The sequence below is a fragment of the Helicoverpa armigera genome, chromosome 6, assembly GCF_030705265.1.
Source record: "Helicoverpa armigera isolate CAAS_96S chromosome 6, ASM3070526v1, whole genome shotgun sequence".
Lineage (NCBI taxonomy): Eukaryota > Metazoa > Arthropoda > Insecta > Lepidoptera > Noctuidae > Helicoverpa > Helicoverpa armigera.
The window spans coordinates 2,324,831-2,342,672 of NC_087125.1; the positions used below are offsets into that span (position 1 = coordinate 2,324,831).

Below are 17,842 nucleotides of genomic sequence, written 5' to 3' on the forward strand. Positions count from 1 at the left end.
CGATCCGTAAAATTATTGGCAAAAATAAGAAGTTTATCTCATACAATTTAAGGGCACATGCTAATTCCGAGGAAGATCCCCAAACTTTTGCGAATAAAATGTATGAAATAATATTTAAGCTTCATTCGACAGTAAAGTACGAAAGATAGGGCAATGGGACTTTGTTTTATTTCTTAAATTTTAATGGAAATTTTAAGGGTAATTTTGTAGATGGACTTAATCTCAAAGCTACCGTAGAGCGTAACAATGTTGTACAAGCTTTTAACCGTAATAACGGGACGCTAGATAATCCTTAACCAAATATTAATATAGAAGATGACGGTAACTGAAATATTGTGGACGACAGTGAAATATTAAAGGCTTAGGGAGTCGTGTATGACGAAATATTCGAGGAAGCAGTGTGTAAAGCTTCACGTAATTCCTTTGGACTAGTTGCCGATGGATTATGTCGGACGATTAGCGTTTCTTCGAAATATTAGTGAAGAAATTACGGATTAGTTCCATATTAAGATGTGGACATAACACTTCGAAGAATTCTCATAAAAAAATCTCGATTTCTTACAATACATTATGCAATACAGTGCAATACAGTCTTTAACATAAAAGTGAAATAACACTTTACATTTCAAAACATGCTAAAAATATATTAGCTACTCCACTCAGTTCATAAACGGTATTTCTTATTTCAGTAAAGTTGAACTTTAAAACACAATGCACTTTTCTAAAATAGACACAGCAAATACAGGACCAGTTAATTAGATCTCCCAACTTACTATTATAAAACGCACAGAAATCAGAAATGGGGATCTAATAATACTGGTGCCAACGAACTTTAAGATACCATCGCCTTTAGAATATGCAAACAATGAGTACTTGAGAGACCCGTTCGATAAACTGAAACCCGTCTTGTTTTGAATACATTGCTGATTAAACAGCATGGCTTGAAATATGTGCGTAATAAAACAGGCGATGTATTTAAAGTAGGTTGAATGAATAAAGGAGATAATGATCAGTGATTATGCATGGTAGAGGGCGCAATTGTAAATTTTAAATAATTGGACAATAGTGTGAAATGGCGTGTCGCAGCCACTAAAGGAAATCACGCGGTGATTTTATTATAGCTAAAGTGTTATTTGGTTCATCTACTAGTATTGTTAAATGGTTTGAATGGTTAGTTAAAGGGGCACGAGAGTTCTAGAATAAAGGTTTATTTTCTTGTTTTGAAGTTACTATCCTGAATTTATCCAAATTTTCGTCCTCTGAAGAATTTGTCGAATGTAACAAAATTACTGAAATTATTTGACAATAGACAAAATAATTCCGAGCTAATTGACTAAAATAGAGGTTTTTATTTGGTCCAAAAAAATATTTTAACTTAATTGGATTATGGTTTTGTCACACTATAACTCAAGGTTTTTTAGCTTTCAGCTTTTATTTGAATTCTTTACTTCAGACATAATCTGAATAGCAACCTCATTTCAGGATTTCAGTCTCATTTTTTGTCGGCATTATTTAAGATTTTAAGGTCAAAACCCTGTACTTTTTTGGGTTTTCTAACTTTTAATTAGATGAAAATCTTTGATAGTTGTTATCAACATTTTAACTTTGAACTAAACATAAGTACTTACTTAAAAAAATTCGCAAATTTGCGTTAATTTTATCCCAATACCTTGACATCTCATAACACTTTCAGTCTACCCATAGTTTGTTTAGGCTCATAAATCAGAAAGAAGATGAATGGTAGTACGCACATTACAATTATCATATATTAAGCCGATATCACACCGTCTGAAAACTTTAATTACAAACAAGATTTTCTTAAAAAAAAATTGTTTGCCAACCATCGGTCAACTGTCGGCCGACTATTTAGTCTACATCACTAATCTACGCGATGACATTAACGACCATCGAGCGTACCAACCGTGTCTTCTTATGCGACGTGTGACATGCATTGACATGCGAAACCGGCTCTTCAATAGCCTAGGGAGTTAGGACATAAGGTCGATAATTGCGTGAGGTGATCCGTCTTGTTAGTTGCTTGTTTTCACTTAGAGCGGTACTGCCTTTGTTAAGGATGTTAAAAACTGTAACTGCATAAAATAGGTAGCTATTGGAAAAAAAACTAGAAAATGTATTAAAAGAAAAGCACGAATTGTCTGACTTTGCATGGTAATAAGATACTAACATAGGAAAAGATTTTTTTTGCGATTTCACGGAAGTTTTAGAAACTTAAGTAAGCAATTTGTTACTGTTAGTCAAAGCGAGTATACCAGAAGAAACATTTGAATGTTCACTGCCGAACACCGGTACAATCCCGCCTTACCAATCTTACCTCCCACTTATCGACCGGCCCACAAAATCTTCGAACTAAGTATGTCACTGGCCACAATTTTCCCCGTTACCGCAATTTTCCCCTATAGACTATTTCTTAAACCACCATAGCCTATAGCTATTGTGAGGCTCGTAGTTCAAACAGACAAGGTGCAATCATGGCGGACCGTAAATTATGGGTGTGGGTTCGAAGCCGGAGCAATTTGTTTCAGAGGTCAGTCGTGGATTTTTTATGTTAACAAGATGTGTGGTATGGTGTTTTCATGGTGTTCGTGAATACTTAAGTGTTTTGGGTCTACTGTTGTTGGGAAAGTGTAAAATTGTTTGTTGATGTTACCGAATTAAATTAGATTGATTCGTGAGTCATCCTCCGAGCCTTTTACCAATCATGTTGGGGTCGGCTTCCACTCTAACCGTATTCGGCTGAGTACCAGTGCTTTACAAGAAGCGACTGCCTATCTGACCTCCTCAACCCAGTTACCCGGGAAACCCGATACCCCTTGGTTAGACTGGTGTCAGGCTTGATTGACAGATTGATTCGTGAGTCAGAAGTAAATAAGTCTGACAACCAGTCGTATCTAGGGTATTTGGTTGCCCAGGTAACTGGGTTGAGGAGATCATATAGGCATTCGCTCCTTGTAAAACGCTGGTACTTAGCTTAATCCGGTTAGACTGGAAGCCGACCCCAACATAGTAAGGAAAAGGCTAGGCAGATGATGGTTCGTGATAAAGTATATTTTTCACGGTGTACAAGAATATGTACTAGAATATAGTATTATAGACAAATAAATAGGTACGTGTTTTTAGGAAGCAGTTGAATAATGGCACCGTTTTTAGGGTTCCCTACCCAAACGGGTAAAACGGGACCTTATTGTTTTCGCTCCTCTGTCCGTCCGTCCGTCCGTTTGTCACCAGGATGTATCTCATGAACCGTGATAGTTAGAGAGTTGAGATTTTCACAGATGATGTATTTCTGTTGCCGCTTCAACAACAAATACTGAAAACTAGAATTAAATACATATTTTGGGGATCCCATACAACAAACGTGATTTTTTTGCTCATTTTTACTCTGGTACGGCCCTTCGGATTCGCACTTGGCCGGTTTTTTTTATGACAAGGGTCTAGACCTTTATCTAGATCAGACATTACCTCTTCTCTTTTCATTTAGATCTATTATTCCTCTGAAGCGTGATCGATTAACAAACATCCAAACTCATTAGCGAGATTAGTTTTAATCCCAACGTTCGTTAGAGCCTGTAGCTAGTAACTATCTCTTTAGGTACTAGCTGTTTCTCTCATTTTCACTCGCGTCCTGTGAGGACAACTTGCCGCACATGGACAAAAAAACAGATAACTGTAATTAGGGATAAGGCGGTGTATTTTTGATATCCGTTCTGCCATTTTACTTACAACGAATAACAACCACCTTATATTCCTATTCAGGATGCTTTTTAACTAAAGGAGTGAATACTTACTCATTTCCCCCACCACCACCACTTTTCGCCCCCCCCCAAACTATTATAGAACGAAAGTATGCATATTGCATTGAATAGGATATGGAAAGCAGCCTAAAACCGATATAACTTCTTATTCCTGCTGTAATTCTAAAATACGTAACATAAAAAGCTATTTCGCAAACAGACCAGTGATTTGATTAATACGCGAACACTGTCAAACTTAGGCTGCCTATCCACTACACGAGGTACCAACAATGTAAGAACATACGTCAGGCCACAAAAGCGATAAATCGTCACTGTATGAAATACGACACCGCCGGCGTAATCTCTCATGTTAGCGCCTGCTTCGCCATTCTTGTTATGTACAACATGCCTTAATGCCGTGACGTCACTGTGTGGCAAATATTGGTGTAACGTGAGGTATCTTGTGAGCGATTTTCTCTGGGACAACTTAAGAATACATAGTTTGATCATCTTCGTCATCATCATGGTGATGATGCCATTTGCACAATTACTTGAAAATGCTGCATTGGTGTTGAGATAAAGATATGAGAGTAAATAATCGAATCTAAAAGAAAGTTGAACTATACATATTCAAAAGTCTTTGGATTATTCTTCCCTTCGCTTCATTCATGTTATGTGATAAAAAGAGCCTTCCTCGATAACTATACTATCTAACATTGCAAAACCCGTATTCTCAGAACTTTATATAAATAAGCTGTATAAAATTACTACATACATATTAAAACCAGAGACAACAGTCCCAGAAACGACAGTCCAACCCACTCTCAAACACTATTATAATGCAATAAATCAACTTGTGTTCATCCTATATGGATAAACTTAACACAGATCTGCTCCAAAGCAAAGACAGGGAAACTACGAACTACCTAAGTTTAAATAACTAAATACAGGGGTTGTGCCCCCGCTTTCAAAAGCAGCCGACGATGTTAGGCCAAAGTCTTTGGACCTATATCTTGGCAGAACTGTAGTACGGAAACGGTTGTGAGATTTTGAATTTGCTGTGGTAGTTAGCGGGTGGAATAATGTAAGAGATGGACTGGTTTTAGAAGTTTTAGTTGTAGACTGAAAATATGTAAGGTTATTGGTGATTTTTTTTGTGTTAGTAATGGCGCCTTTTTTTAGTATCGATGTATGATCTGAATCTTGCATTTTGTGTGCTTGGTAAATAAGTGTATATGGCAAACATTATATTCAAAGTCGGTTTTCAAGACGGTTTTTTGGTATACTGTCCAAAATAAATGACGTGCAAAAGTCCTAATTTATTGACCTAATAAATGGGTTTGAATTTGACAAAGGTTTTTGGTTGATATATTATAACACCTAATAAATGTTCTTATAAAAGATCAGAAGCCAAGTTAAAAAAGAACAAGATACCTTTTCGAACATTGGTTCAATACACCAACTCCTAAGCAGTCTTGTCCATTTTATTTGATCAAAGCTTTATCTAACCACTCCGCACTTCACAGTTCAGGACTGAGTACGATAGGTGCTGGAAACTTCGATATATTCCTGTGGTTAGCCTAACTTGGAACATAGATCTCCAACAAACTCGCAATGATGCTGTCCATAAATTGTTTAGAGTCTAGAATGGATCGAAGAATCAATGTGTCTTAAAAATGCTGAATTTGGGATGAGAAGAATTAATTTTGAATTTGGAAGCAATGACAAATATCTTTCATATGTTTCTAGAAGCAAAATACCAGCCAAATAAAGTCGAGAGCAGAAAATACACACAACTTCATCATGTCATATAGTACTTAGTTTAAAACCAACTTTAATGAGTAAATAAATATTTTAAACAAACTGTTAAAATTACCAGTAAAACGGTTGTAACGGTCTTACGGCCAGTTTCTTCATTAAAAGTAAAAGTCAAAGTAATGTCTAAAGTAAAAGTAACGGTCAAATTCGTTTTTTCAAGGCTAAAGTGACAGCTCAATCCTTCTCCGTGTGAGAGGAGGCCTGTGCCCAGCAGTGGGACGATAAATAGGCTGTAACTAAAAAGTGATAGCAAAACTAATAGAAAAATTAAATTTGACCGTTACTTTTACTTTAGACATTACTTTGACTTTAACTTTTGATGAAGAAACTGGCTGTTAATCTTCCATATTTTTGGAACCCGAACACAAAACAGTTACTATGCTCTCTAGATTAGAATCCGCGTTACCACAATTGGTTGCAATACCCCATTATCGGCAACAAAAGCGAAAACATCACGAGTACTTGGCTAATAAATCGTTTTACGAACTAGAACAGTGAGCTTGTTCAGTACCAGTCGATGCAGGCTTTGTGAGCTGAGCAAGTTGGGGATAGTTCTCGACTTCCAGCCGAGCTATTGACTTCAATTGTGCCTGCGTTACGATGCCCTGTTTAGAATTATGTTCGGCTTTGCAAAGTTTCGTACTCGTTTGAATAGATGGGTTAACAGTTTTTTTATTGAATGATTTTGCTTGAGAACTTATAGAAGAAGCTAGACTAACGTCTATTTTTATACCGTTATTTTTTTATAAAAAGCCTGATCAATGACAATCTCACAATACAATAGTTCGGCCCGTTCGTTCGTCCGTTCGAATCGTTCGACGACCTCTATGGCGCAATGGTCACCAAGCCGGACTGCCGAATCTGAGGTCCCGGGTTCGATTCCCGGTTCGGTCGACATTTATGTGATGAGCATGCTTGTTGGCCGTGGTCTGGGTGTTACAATATGTATTTATAAATATTTATATGTGTAGCTATATGTAGTTTATCAGTTGTATTAGCACCCATAACACAAGTTAATTAATAACTTACCATGGGGCTAACCAACCGTGTGTGAAAAAGGTGTCCCGACATTATTTAATAGTTAACGCAGAATAATTAACAATGTTATTAAACAAACAATTTTGTACTAAAAAGTCCTCAGCCTCACTTCTGCTAAACAAAACGATATTTCAAAGAGAACCTTGTCTTAATTCATAATACGTTTCGCATTTCATTTTTTAAGCTTGAAGCATGCGCAAGCAGCTTTTACCCGGTTATTATTTTAGTGAGAAAACAATGGAGAGGCTAGAGGCGTAATAGGCAGGTTTGTTGCAACTGCTAAATGGTTATCTTGGCCTCCGGAGGCTACTTTAATGTTTGCTCCATGTGATAAGAGGCCAGTATTATTCACAATTTTCATTTTAATATTATATTATTATTATAACGAGATGCAATTACTTGAAGCAGCGAAGATAGTTGACATCAGTTAATGCTGTTTGCACTTTATTTGGAAACTCCACTGATTTATTTTCAATTTTTCCACATTACACGGAGTGTGTAGAATATAAAAATGTTTTTTCAAACATAATGAATAGAATAAAAATTGCGAGAATTAGAACACCATATAAGAGTCAGTCATTGCAAACAAAAGAAATTCTCCCTTGAAAACTGACAGTTGGTCAAAACATTCGATACTCCAACTTTATCTCTGCTTTACACATAATGTTGTAAATTATGAAAACGAAAAATGATTCCTGTGGCTAAACCACTGAATGGATTAGGCAATTTTTGTAAAATACGCCATAGAATATCATAAAGGGTTTGTGATAGGATTTAATGTGATTAGCTACGACACACCCGATATACATACATCAATATTTTATTTTGTACCGTGAAAGCTCCTAATCTACAGAATCGATCTGAAAAATTATTTCACTGTTGGAAAACGGCTCGTAAATTTTTTTGTTGTTAGTTTATTTTAAACTGCTTTAAGTTTGTAACTTAAACCACAACTGCATTCACCTCTGGTCGGCTACTTTCAGCTTCTATTGTCGATTTATGTCGAAGCCTTCCTATGTACGCTCTACGCTGTACTACATTGGTGTAACTTTGGTACGTACTTTTTACTTAAGAACACATTTTTTTACATACTCAATCAAAATTATTCAAAATCAATGGGATATTGTCTTTTTATGTGTGTCTATCTTTGCTATCGTAGCTTCACAACGGATGAACTAATTTTGTGCACCGATTGCTCTTATGTTTATGGTATTTTATTTATATTATTTTATCCTTCTCTTATGAGATTATCTCCTCTAAATAAAATATATGATCGAAAGCATCATTGCCGGGATACCCTGGTCAAAGGTAATAATCAATTTGGATGTCGTTGTTTGCTTGTAATTCGAGAAATACATCATATTAAGACGCTGAATGCCCAAATTGGCTTGTCTCAAACAATATTTTGGACAAATCTATACAGTTTTTGACGGCGAAAAAAATACCAAACTTGAACATATTTCTGAGAACCCTGTTAATTTCAAAACACGTTCTCGAAAAGTTTTCTCGATACAAAAATTTAAACTTACCTCTTATAATGATTTTCCAACAAAAATATCTGTATCACTTATTAACGTAAATTGATAAAATTTGTAACTTTAGCGAGTCCATATGTAAATACAGAAGAACATTTTGAAGCTTTTAATTTATGTATGTATGTTACGAACTTCGCGTCACTCCTTTCTACGTAAATACGTACAAGAGAGAAAGAGAGTGTTTTGGGTGCATTCAGCCTCATAAGTTCGTCTCCTAGCTCGTGAAGTAGTTCGCGACATGAACAATAGTAAAATTGTGTTTGTTTTTAAATAATGTAATCGGTCATTCTATATTTGTTTTCGCAGTCTCGTCTCGAACTACATTATGAACTATTTTTATACATTGCCTAATATATACACACAATTCAAAAATATAAATTTGACCAACAAATTATTTTAATTCATTAACCAGTGTTTTTTTTTCGAAAAGTTATGATCGCTCAAATATTATAACTTGTGCCGAAGACCGCGAATGGCCGGTGACTTTCTGCCTGCATTGTCGGCCGTACAATGTAGTCTGGCCGTTGGAGGAATACGCTAGCTAGGTACTTATACAAGAGTGGCTCATGGCTAAGTCAGCCCCACTGGCCGATCGATCGTAAGGTTAAGCAACGCTTGACAACATCGGTCCGTGGATGGATGACAAGAAGTAAGAAAAAGCTTTCTATGGTCTGACCGTTTCTTGGTCCCGTCAGCATGGCACCAAATATGCAATTTTCTCTTGACTTATTGCTGTCAACTGCACAAAAGATTTAGTACCCCTTTCATATATAAAATCAATTGTCAAAAATCAGACAGCCAACGTGATTGAAGTTTTTTCGATTAAAAATGATAAAGTTTTTAAAAATCTCGACAAAGCAAGTGTCGCGTTTATTAAGTACCTATGTAAACGTAAATTAAGATAGCGTTCCACTATTGACTCCAATTTCATTCATTTAATTTCGTACACACAAAGAATACAGATAAAGTATCTGCTTTATACTATTGCCAGCCAGACCATTTGTATCGGAATACTGGTGTTTCACATGACACGACTTCCAATAAGTCCTACTCAACTCATTGAACAACCAGGATATCACTTGCCGACTGTCAAAGATTTACTTGTCTTGATCCAAAAAGTGAGCCCCTAAAACGTGTAGGAATTCATAAAATAGATGGTTACCCATCCACGGACTGATCGCGCCAGGTGCTGATTAACTTTGATCGTTCATATCATGCTACTGTGAGGTTGCCATCAGCTTAACTGAGCTGGTAAAAATAAATCTAATTCAAATTACTTCAAAACAGTAGGATCTAGCACTGAAAACAAAAGCCGATGCCGATAAAGGGCAGTGATGTCATAGTGACAAAGGCTATGCTTACAAATACAGGGACCACTGCTGCCACTGTTACAACGAATTTACTCCGATAAAAACCTTCAGCCTATAGTATTTCCGTCATTACAACAAAATTATTTAGACAAAAATTAATGCCACTATTATTTGTAGTTTTATAACTCAAGAACGGTCTCGCCTATCCAAGCCGAATTAATGTTTAGGCTTAGCTTGGACTATTTAGGTGAAATTTGCACAAAATCGGTCGATTGGTTTTTTATTTAACACAGTTTTTGTAAAAAAATTATGGACTTTATACGCAGTGAAGCACGTACCGCGGGCCACTAGTAATGTTTAGTTTCCAAGAAATGTTTTTCCTAGGTTTTCTATAATAATTACATTTTTTTCAGTAAAGAATGTAGTCGAAAAAATGCAATTATAGAATTCTTTAAAATTCAAATGTCGGCGCGCTGAATAATAAATCCCACCAAAAACATTAAATGTAAAAAAAAGCCAATCCTCTACGCAATTCATCCACCGTAAAAAGTTTTGAGATCGCATAGAAGCCAAGTCCTGTTCAACTTTATTTGTAATAATAAATCAATATTTTGTGACAATATCAATAGTTTCGTTCACTTTACAATAATATTGACTTGGCCATGAGCACAATACACTACAAATATAAAACAGCATATCTTGGAGAGGTGAAAGTCAAACATGAAGTTTAATATCGCAGAATTAAATACTTTTAATTTATTCAATTGTTACTAAATGACCGACAGTCAGTATCATCCAACATCAATGAACTGCATGTGCTATGGCGCATGTTTAGTCTATAGTGATCTCAAATTCCAATCAGTCCATAATCAGTCCAATCGTAAAATTATGTCCAAATAGAATTTATCAATTCAATGGTATTTACACATTATTTCAAGGAGCGACTTTTAACTTGTGCTCATGACCAAGACAATATTATTGTAATGTGAACAAAACTATTGATATAGTCACAAAATATTGATTTATTATTACAAATAAAGTTGAACAGGACTTGGCTTCTATGCGATCTCAAAACTTTTTACGGTGGAGGAATTGCGTAGAGGATTGGCTTTTTTTTACATTTAATGTTTTTGGTGGGATCTAATTTATTTTTTGTAGGTCTCTTTCTTCTCTAAGTATATAACAAACTAAATATGTAGACCTAAAGTAGCACGTAAACAACATTTTTTTTAAAATAAATTAAACAATTTCGAAATTGTCGAATTTTTTAATCGAATATCTTTTAGAATAAAAGAGATTTATTTCAGAGGTAGATGGCGCTATCACATGAAATTATTTTTTATTTTTTTAAGTCCTACTTATACCAAGCTATTTAACGAAACCATAGCGCGATTTAGACCAGGACAACGCCATCTATCGAGCGAGCATGCAGTATTTATCGCACTGCATTAATATGAAAGATTTTATCATTTCATTTAAACCTAGCTTTTTTATTCATACGTATGTATATTTAATCTATACTAATATTATAAAGAGGAAAACTTTGTTTGTTTGTTTGTTTGTTTGGTTGTAATGAATAGGCTCAAAAACTACTGGACCGTTTTTAAAAATTCTTTCACCATTCGAAAGCTACATTATCCACGAGTAACATAGGCTATATTTTATCCCGGTACGGGCAGTAGTTACCACGGGATGCGGGTGAAACCGCGTGAAAACGGCTAGTACATAATAACAATACACCACACTACGTAACAATAAAACAAATAGTAACATTTTGTACATAAATAAATAACAAAGTTATCAATGCAGTCAAAATTCATACACAATGTTCTTGAAAAACCGCAAATATAAATTTGTTACCAATTTTTTTATTAAGTTTTAAGGTTTTTATAATTTTCCCTTTATATGTAGCTAATAACCTATCTTGGTGCCAAATTTGAAGGTTCTAAGTTTGCTAGAAGTACCTTAGACTTTTGATGATCGGTCAGTGAGTGAGTCAGTGACAAAATGGTGTAACTTTGATCGCTCATAACTCGTAAACTATTTATTCAAATGTCTTGTAATTTTGAGACTGAGCTTGTTCTAATACTTACTCTTGGTCGTCGAAAACTTAAACTCCTAGCTTTGTTCATATGGAAGATACAGAGGGCTGAAATAGCCGCGAAACGCTTCGAGAAAAGATGGTACGGCCGTGCCCGCTTTGCTCGAGTCTTGGCTGGGGCACTGCTGTGCCCTCAGAACTAACCAACAATCATCCTATAAAGCAAATTTTAATAGAAACGTATATTCGTTTTGAAGTCTGCGAAAAACGAAACCTATATTTGATCTATTTTTTGCATTGTCAAACCAGAATGTTATCCGTGCAATACCGGGTTCGTTTTATTTATGGGCGGGTTACACGTCAGTGACATGCTTATCTGTGTGAGACCGCAGCCCGAGTGTTTTTCTACATTTTATTATTATATTTCTTCTCTTAGCACAAAATCCAACGCGGACGAAGTTGCCGGCAGAAGTTTATTGTAAATAAATAGGCGGTGTTTTATTTTGTATTTTAAATCGCAGATACAAAGGAGCGCAGATATAAAACTGCTTTATGAAGCCGCTGCAGTAGTCTCGGCAGCACCCTCAGTACCGGCAGCAGTTTCGCCTGTTGTGTCATCCTCTTTTGCTACAGTGTCGTTCTGGCCACCTCCACCTTCTTCAACCTCCGTGTTGTTCAGTCCGTCTGTGCCATTGACAATGGTATCATTGCCCGTCTCAACCGTTACATTAAGATCCACCTCAGTAGTAGGCAGCTCGGTCTCAGGTTCTTCTTCCTCATTGATCATGTTGAAATGGTCGGCGTGAGCCCGCATGGAGAAGATGCATGTTGATACGCATTCGTACTCGTCTCTGAACATGTTGATGTTGGGAAGACAGCCTCGCCAGATACCAACTTCACATCTTGACCCTGGCTTCCAGTAGTACATGACCGGTTTAGGCTCTCGGCCGCAGTCATCCCATCTAAAATTGGCAAAGCATTGTTCTGGTGGTACTGTAATAGAAAAATACGACGATTAGAAAATAAGAATTATAATCTTTGGTTGCAGAGATCGTATCTACTGCTACCATGATACATACTCGACATTCTAACTAATATTATAAATGTGAAAGTAACTCTGTCTGTCTTTCTGTCTGTCTTTTCTTGACCCCTAAACCACTGAACCGATTTATGTGAAAGTTGGTACAAACATAGTTTGGAACTTGAGAAAGGACATAAATAAAAAATAAAATGTATTCCGGATTTAAAGCGCCATCTATTGGTCAAACCAAAAATCTGCCGGAAGTGACTATTCCACGCGAACGAAGTCGCGGGCAAAAGCTATTATATATATGTATAAACCAGCTATTGTTTTTTTTTTTATATTATTATATACTAGCTACCAGCGGTTTCACCCGCTTTCTAATAGAAGTAATTCCCGCACTCAGATAAAGAGTCGCCTATATTTTATTATGATGTAGGTATAAGCTGTATTACAGCCAAGTTCTATCAAAACCGTTAAGCCGTTTGAAGAATGAACAAACATATAAAGTTAGTGTGATTTATCATTCCATTTATTTATTTTATAATAACATAATTTTTAACATGAATAAATATTAAAAATTTATAAAAATCATGTAAAAATATTTTAAATAGGTGGCCAATAACGGGCTCAAGGTCCACCGTACCGGCCGTTAGGACCTTAGAAACAAGAAATACTAAGCCTTCTGAATCATTCCCTTAAATATTCCCACTTCTGAGCAGTCGGTTCAAAAAGGATTGTACTTACTTGAATCGGTTATTATAACATAAGATATTATACTTATGAACGCCAAATATGCTTCCATGGCCAAGCCTCGCAACAAAATGGCAAAATTAATGAAGAAACTACATTCTTATTGATTATGATTAACTGTTAATTATTTTGCGCTCGAGTGAAAAATAATTTGAATTTACTTCCGTTATTTTCTATTGCGTCATATTCGGTTAATCTATACCCTATACTTAATTTATTTCTAAAGATAAAGATAAAAAATTTCTTCTTGAGCAAGCATATATTTTCATTCCTGTCGATTTAAATATCCTTACTTTCTTCGTATCAATTTACACTTTTTAATATTTACGTGTTTTTATTGAAAACTATCCTCTTAACTAACTAAAATTAAAATATCAATACTTGCTAGCGTAATATGATATGAAAAAATTAAATAGCCGTTGATCCGATTTTTCGTGAAAGAGTAAAAAACATCTATATATATCATACAAACTTTCGTTCCTAGTAGAATTTTGAAATGTTAGTTTGCCATTTTTTGACAAAAAAAAATGCAAGTAGGTGACACCACGTAGAAACCACGGGATGTTGTTGGTATCTCGGTAGATTAAAATTTCCATGTACCTACTTTGTTTCTTGAGTAAGAGAACGCAACATCTGTGTTCTGACAAGGGTAAAGGGTCATAGCTGACGGATGACGGTTCCATTTTTGTAATATGTAAATAGTATAATATACCTTTGTATTGGATTCGCTTTTCCTTCTCTCTCACCTGTCGTGTTTTGTTCGGGTATGAAGTAGGTATTTAATAAAAGAAATGCAGCTGTTTTGATGGGACGTCTATTTCCGTCTAGTTCTCTCTTTTCCGCTTTATAATGATATTATGAAGCGGAAAAGTTCGTTTATTTGAATGTGTTTGCCTCAGGAACTAACCAGATCGATTAGACAGTTTTCACCGTTAGTTAACCCATTCATTGCGGAAGGCTTTATGCTACTTTTTATGCAATTTTATGATTTTTGACACAGTTTCAAAGCTTGCCATCTGATCCCACTCCATATTTTACGTTCCAAAAACCTGTATTTAGAAGGATGGGCTTCATAAAAACGCTTTTATATCTTTTTGTCGTTTCGGGCGCAAAGTTGCGAACGAGTTAACCCTTCTAACAGCTAATGGTTAGTGGCCAGCCCGAAGTGTTTCCGTCGTCCTTTTAGGGACGAAAAGTTGAGGGAATGCGAAGGGTTAGAAATTGTGACTCTTTTTGTCGCGTGACGTTTGAGCGTTTGGTATATACTTACCTAATTTGTGCGTAAGATTATTTTTGAGTAGCCCATTTATTTATATTTCCGGTATTTAACATAAAGATAAATTACAAGAAAAGAGTCTGAGAAACAGTACTTTTATTATTGGATAAAGTTAATTTGGATTTCACTTTTCCAGTTATCTTATAAATTACTTGTTATAAATCAAATATGTACAACATGAAGTCTGCAAGATTGATCCGCCACCGCCTGGTGACTTAAACGTTGGATTAATGCCATCATGGCGCCTGCCCATTGTAGGCTACAATACGCATGCATTCACCGGCGCGGACTTAGCTATGGCGGGAGTGTGTGACCCAAGATACGAGCTCGAGCTATAATAATTAACTTTATTGATATACAGCGGTCTTAGAGCACACTGCAAACTTTAAGTCGACCGACAGTTTGTTCGGGCTCATAACTCAGTAGGTATGGAAATGAACGGCAATAGGCTCATAACAAGGATTAGGTATTTGGCCGGTATAAGACGGGCTAAAAACTTTCATTGAATTTTTAATTTTCTTTAAAAAAAGTATAGAAAAAAAAGGTCAGGCAAGTGCCAATGCAACTTTTCTATGTTTGTATGTACTTTCTAAGTACCTATACCTTGAGTACCAATGACAGATTTAAGGGGAAAGAAAACTTTGAGAAAACCTGGACTTTAATATTTGAAATCATCAACCCACATTGAGTAAGCGTGGTGATTAACGCTAAATCCTTCTCTATGTGAGAGAGGGCTTGTGCCCAGCAGTGGACGATTAAAAATACGATGGTAATTTATATTTTATATGTTACCGGAAATGTATGAAGTCTATGAATTGTACAGCTCCTAGGAAATGTAAACATTTCAACCGTTTAAGCTGAAAATTAGACGTAAGATAGCTTAGACGCGGGAGAAGGACATAGGATTTTTGTCACCATCCGTCTACGGCAAGCAGTTATCTCGAGACGCGGGTGAAACCGCGGACGGAAAGCTAGTGAATAAATAAATGAAACTAATAAGTAACACGCTAATATCTCATGGCTTGCACCATGCCAAGCCTAATGGTCTAGTGTCCACACTTTCCAGTTTCCATGGTTCTCACTGTTCAATAAACACATTGAGATAAATCTTCGTTAGATAATATTATCAGTGGGTAGGTACTCTGCGTGGTTGCAAATTAATTGCATTTGCACACATTGCTTTTGTGCATGTGTTAGTGTTTATGTAATCGATATGTACGTATGTATTTAACGGTTCGGAAAATTATAATAGTTACGAGTATTTTTATAACTTCGCTTTTCCTATTTTTGTGAGTGATTGTATGGCAGGACTTATATATACTTTTACATTAAAAAGGATTTTTTTTGTTTATTTGTACCTTAAAGGCTGGGAAACGTCTGAATTATTACTATTGGAAAGCTATAGTTTTCCCGAGTCAGGCTATATATATTTTATCCAGGTACCGGGCAGATTGGTGTTAGGTGAAACCGCGGCAAAACGGCTAGCTTCTAATAAAAAATCGAAATACTTTTTTCACAAGCTGAAAAAATTATATTGAAACTAACCAGTTTTTACGAGAAGATTGTGCATTAAAAACCCCAAAATTCGAAGATTTATGAATAGGTAAACACGTGCTGTACCTTTTAGCCTAATTTGCATCACAATAGATAAGAAATAATTAATTGCATCTCACTAATATAGTCGCCTCCCCTTTTATTGCTTTTAACCCTAAAAATTAACGTTCATACATTGTTATGCTCTTGAGTATGCACTATAACAATATTTGCACTCCGTCCTATGACTTGAATACCTCTACGGGAGGTCCTCTATTTGAGTGGTTCTAATTTTCGAGGGTTATGGGTCATTCCGACCAACTGTACGGTATAAATAGTAATAAAAGTTATTTCAATTTACATATTTCGTAGTCTTAAGAATTCCTTAAAATGTGACTAGTCATAAAACCCCGATTAAACGATGAGGCATACCTGTATATATCAAATATCAATTATTCCGCCCCGATAAAAACTGCACTTTCCACCTCTAAGACTGCAAAGAAAAGGCCTTTCTCTAAGATCATAAACAAGGACTTGTCATAGAAATTATATGAAACTATATCCCCTAGCAAGGAAGAGGTCCCGCGGGCTCTGTACACAAAGTAACTAGTTTATCAATAAATAATGTTACACGATAGACAAGTACGAACATCGATGTCGATACGGCCGTTTAGACCACACGATTTTTTGTCGAATTTGAGTCGTGAGGTAAAAAAATATGGCCCAGTTTCTTAAGGTGTCTACACACCAAAGCTGCTGATGCCGGCGGCACAGCCCGGCGGCCCAACCCGCCGGCCGTATTTTGTACAATCATGCCGCCGGCTTTCATAGAGTATTTGACAATTACTAGAACACCACATGCCGCGGCAGTCGTGCCGCCGGGCTGTGCCGCCGGGTCAGCGGCTTTGGTGTGTAGACCCCTTTAGTCTGCCAAACATGACTTTTTTATGAAATCATTTGACTCTTTGCGCATTTGTTCATACAGATATTATCAAGAAGCTAAGTTGGTCTGAAAATTGCTAACATGATTTCACAACTGTCTAAAAAATACAAAATAATACTGCAGCGCATACGTGTTGCGTTCAATAGCTAACTTTAGAAGTGTAGTGTTATATGATGCGAGTTTGGACAGTTTTTTATACAAGATGTAAAAATTAATTGTCTATTGACCAAGTGGATGACGTGCATTTATGGTGACTGATAGCATAGCTAAATAACTATAGGATAGGAACAACCCCAGTTCCAATCCGTGGTAGTATGGATTTTATTGCCGGCTCTTCTCCATGAGACAAACTTTTTGGAACCATACAAATAGTGTGATGTTACTTAGAAGCCTGCAAAGGCCTATTTGAAATAAAAACATTTTGATTTTGATTGTGGTCAAAATTTAGATTTATTTATTCACTCGGTCACGATCTCTTAAAAATCGTCTCATATAAAAACGAGTTCCGCGTCCGTCCATACCCTTTATGCTAATTCTCATACATTTTATGTGTTCCCGATCGGTTTATTAGCATTACACCAATATATGTATATTATGTACCGACTAGTGTGATAACCGCATCCGTTTTAGCGAAATGCAGTAACAGGCCACATCTTGTTTATTAGAAAATTTTATGTTAGTACAATTTTGGATGGTGTAAATTTTGGTTATGAAAAGTTGGCATGATAATAATAACCATTTATTTCAAGTATCTCTAGACTCTAGACACATATCGGGTTAGTAGCAAACGTACTTACGAACTATGTTAATAATTCTAATGAA

General features: G+C 36.0%; 2 protein-coding genes across 2 annotated transcripts in view; one reads left to right on the forward strand and one right to left on the reverse strand.

Annotated features, from left to right (window-relative positions):
- Positions 1–17,842, forward strand: part of LOC110381084 (leucine-rich repeat-containing protein let-4) — a 322,306-nt gene that overhangs the window by 16,432 nt on the left and 288,032 nt on the right. The window lies entirely within an intron of this gene.
- On the reverse strand, positions 11,807–13,365 carry LOC110381810 (uncharacterized). Its single transcript, XM_021342216.3, has 2 exons — positions 13,263–13,365; positions 11,807–12,487 (listed from the first exon to the last, which is right to left on the reverse strand). Exons 1-2 carry the CDS (start codon positions 13,318–13,320, stop codon positions 12,045–12,047), a joined length of 501 nt encoding a protein of 166 aa, XP_021197891.1. The 5' UTR covers positions 13,321–13,365; the 3' UTR covers positions 11,807–12,044.

Bases quoted from the DNA above. Each gene is read 5' to 3' on its own strand.
- LOC110381810 (XM_021342216.3), bottom strand. From the start codon at position 13,320: ATGGAAGCATATTTGGCGTTCATAAGTATAATATCTTATGTTATAATA. The intron at 12,488-13,262 runs GTAAGTACAATC...TTTCTATTACAG, and splicing joins TGTTATAATAACCGATTCAA to TACCACCAGAACAATGCTTT.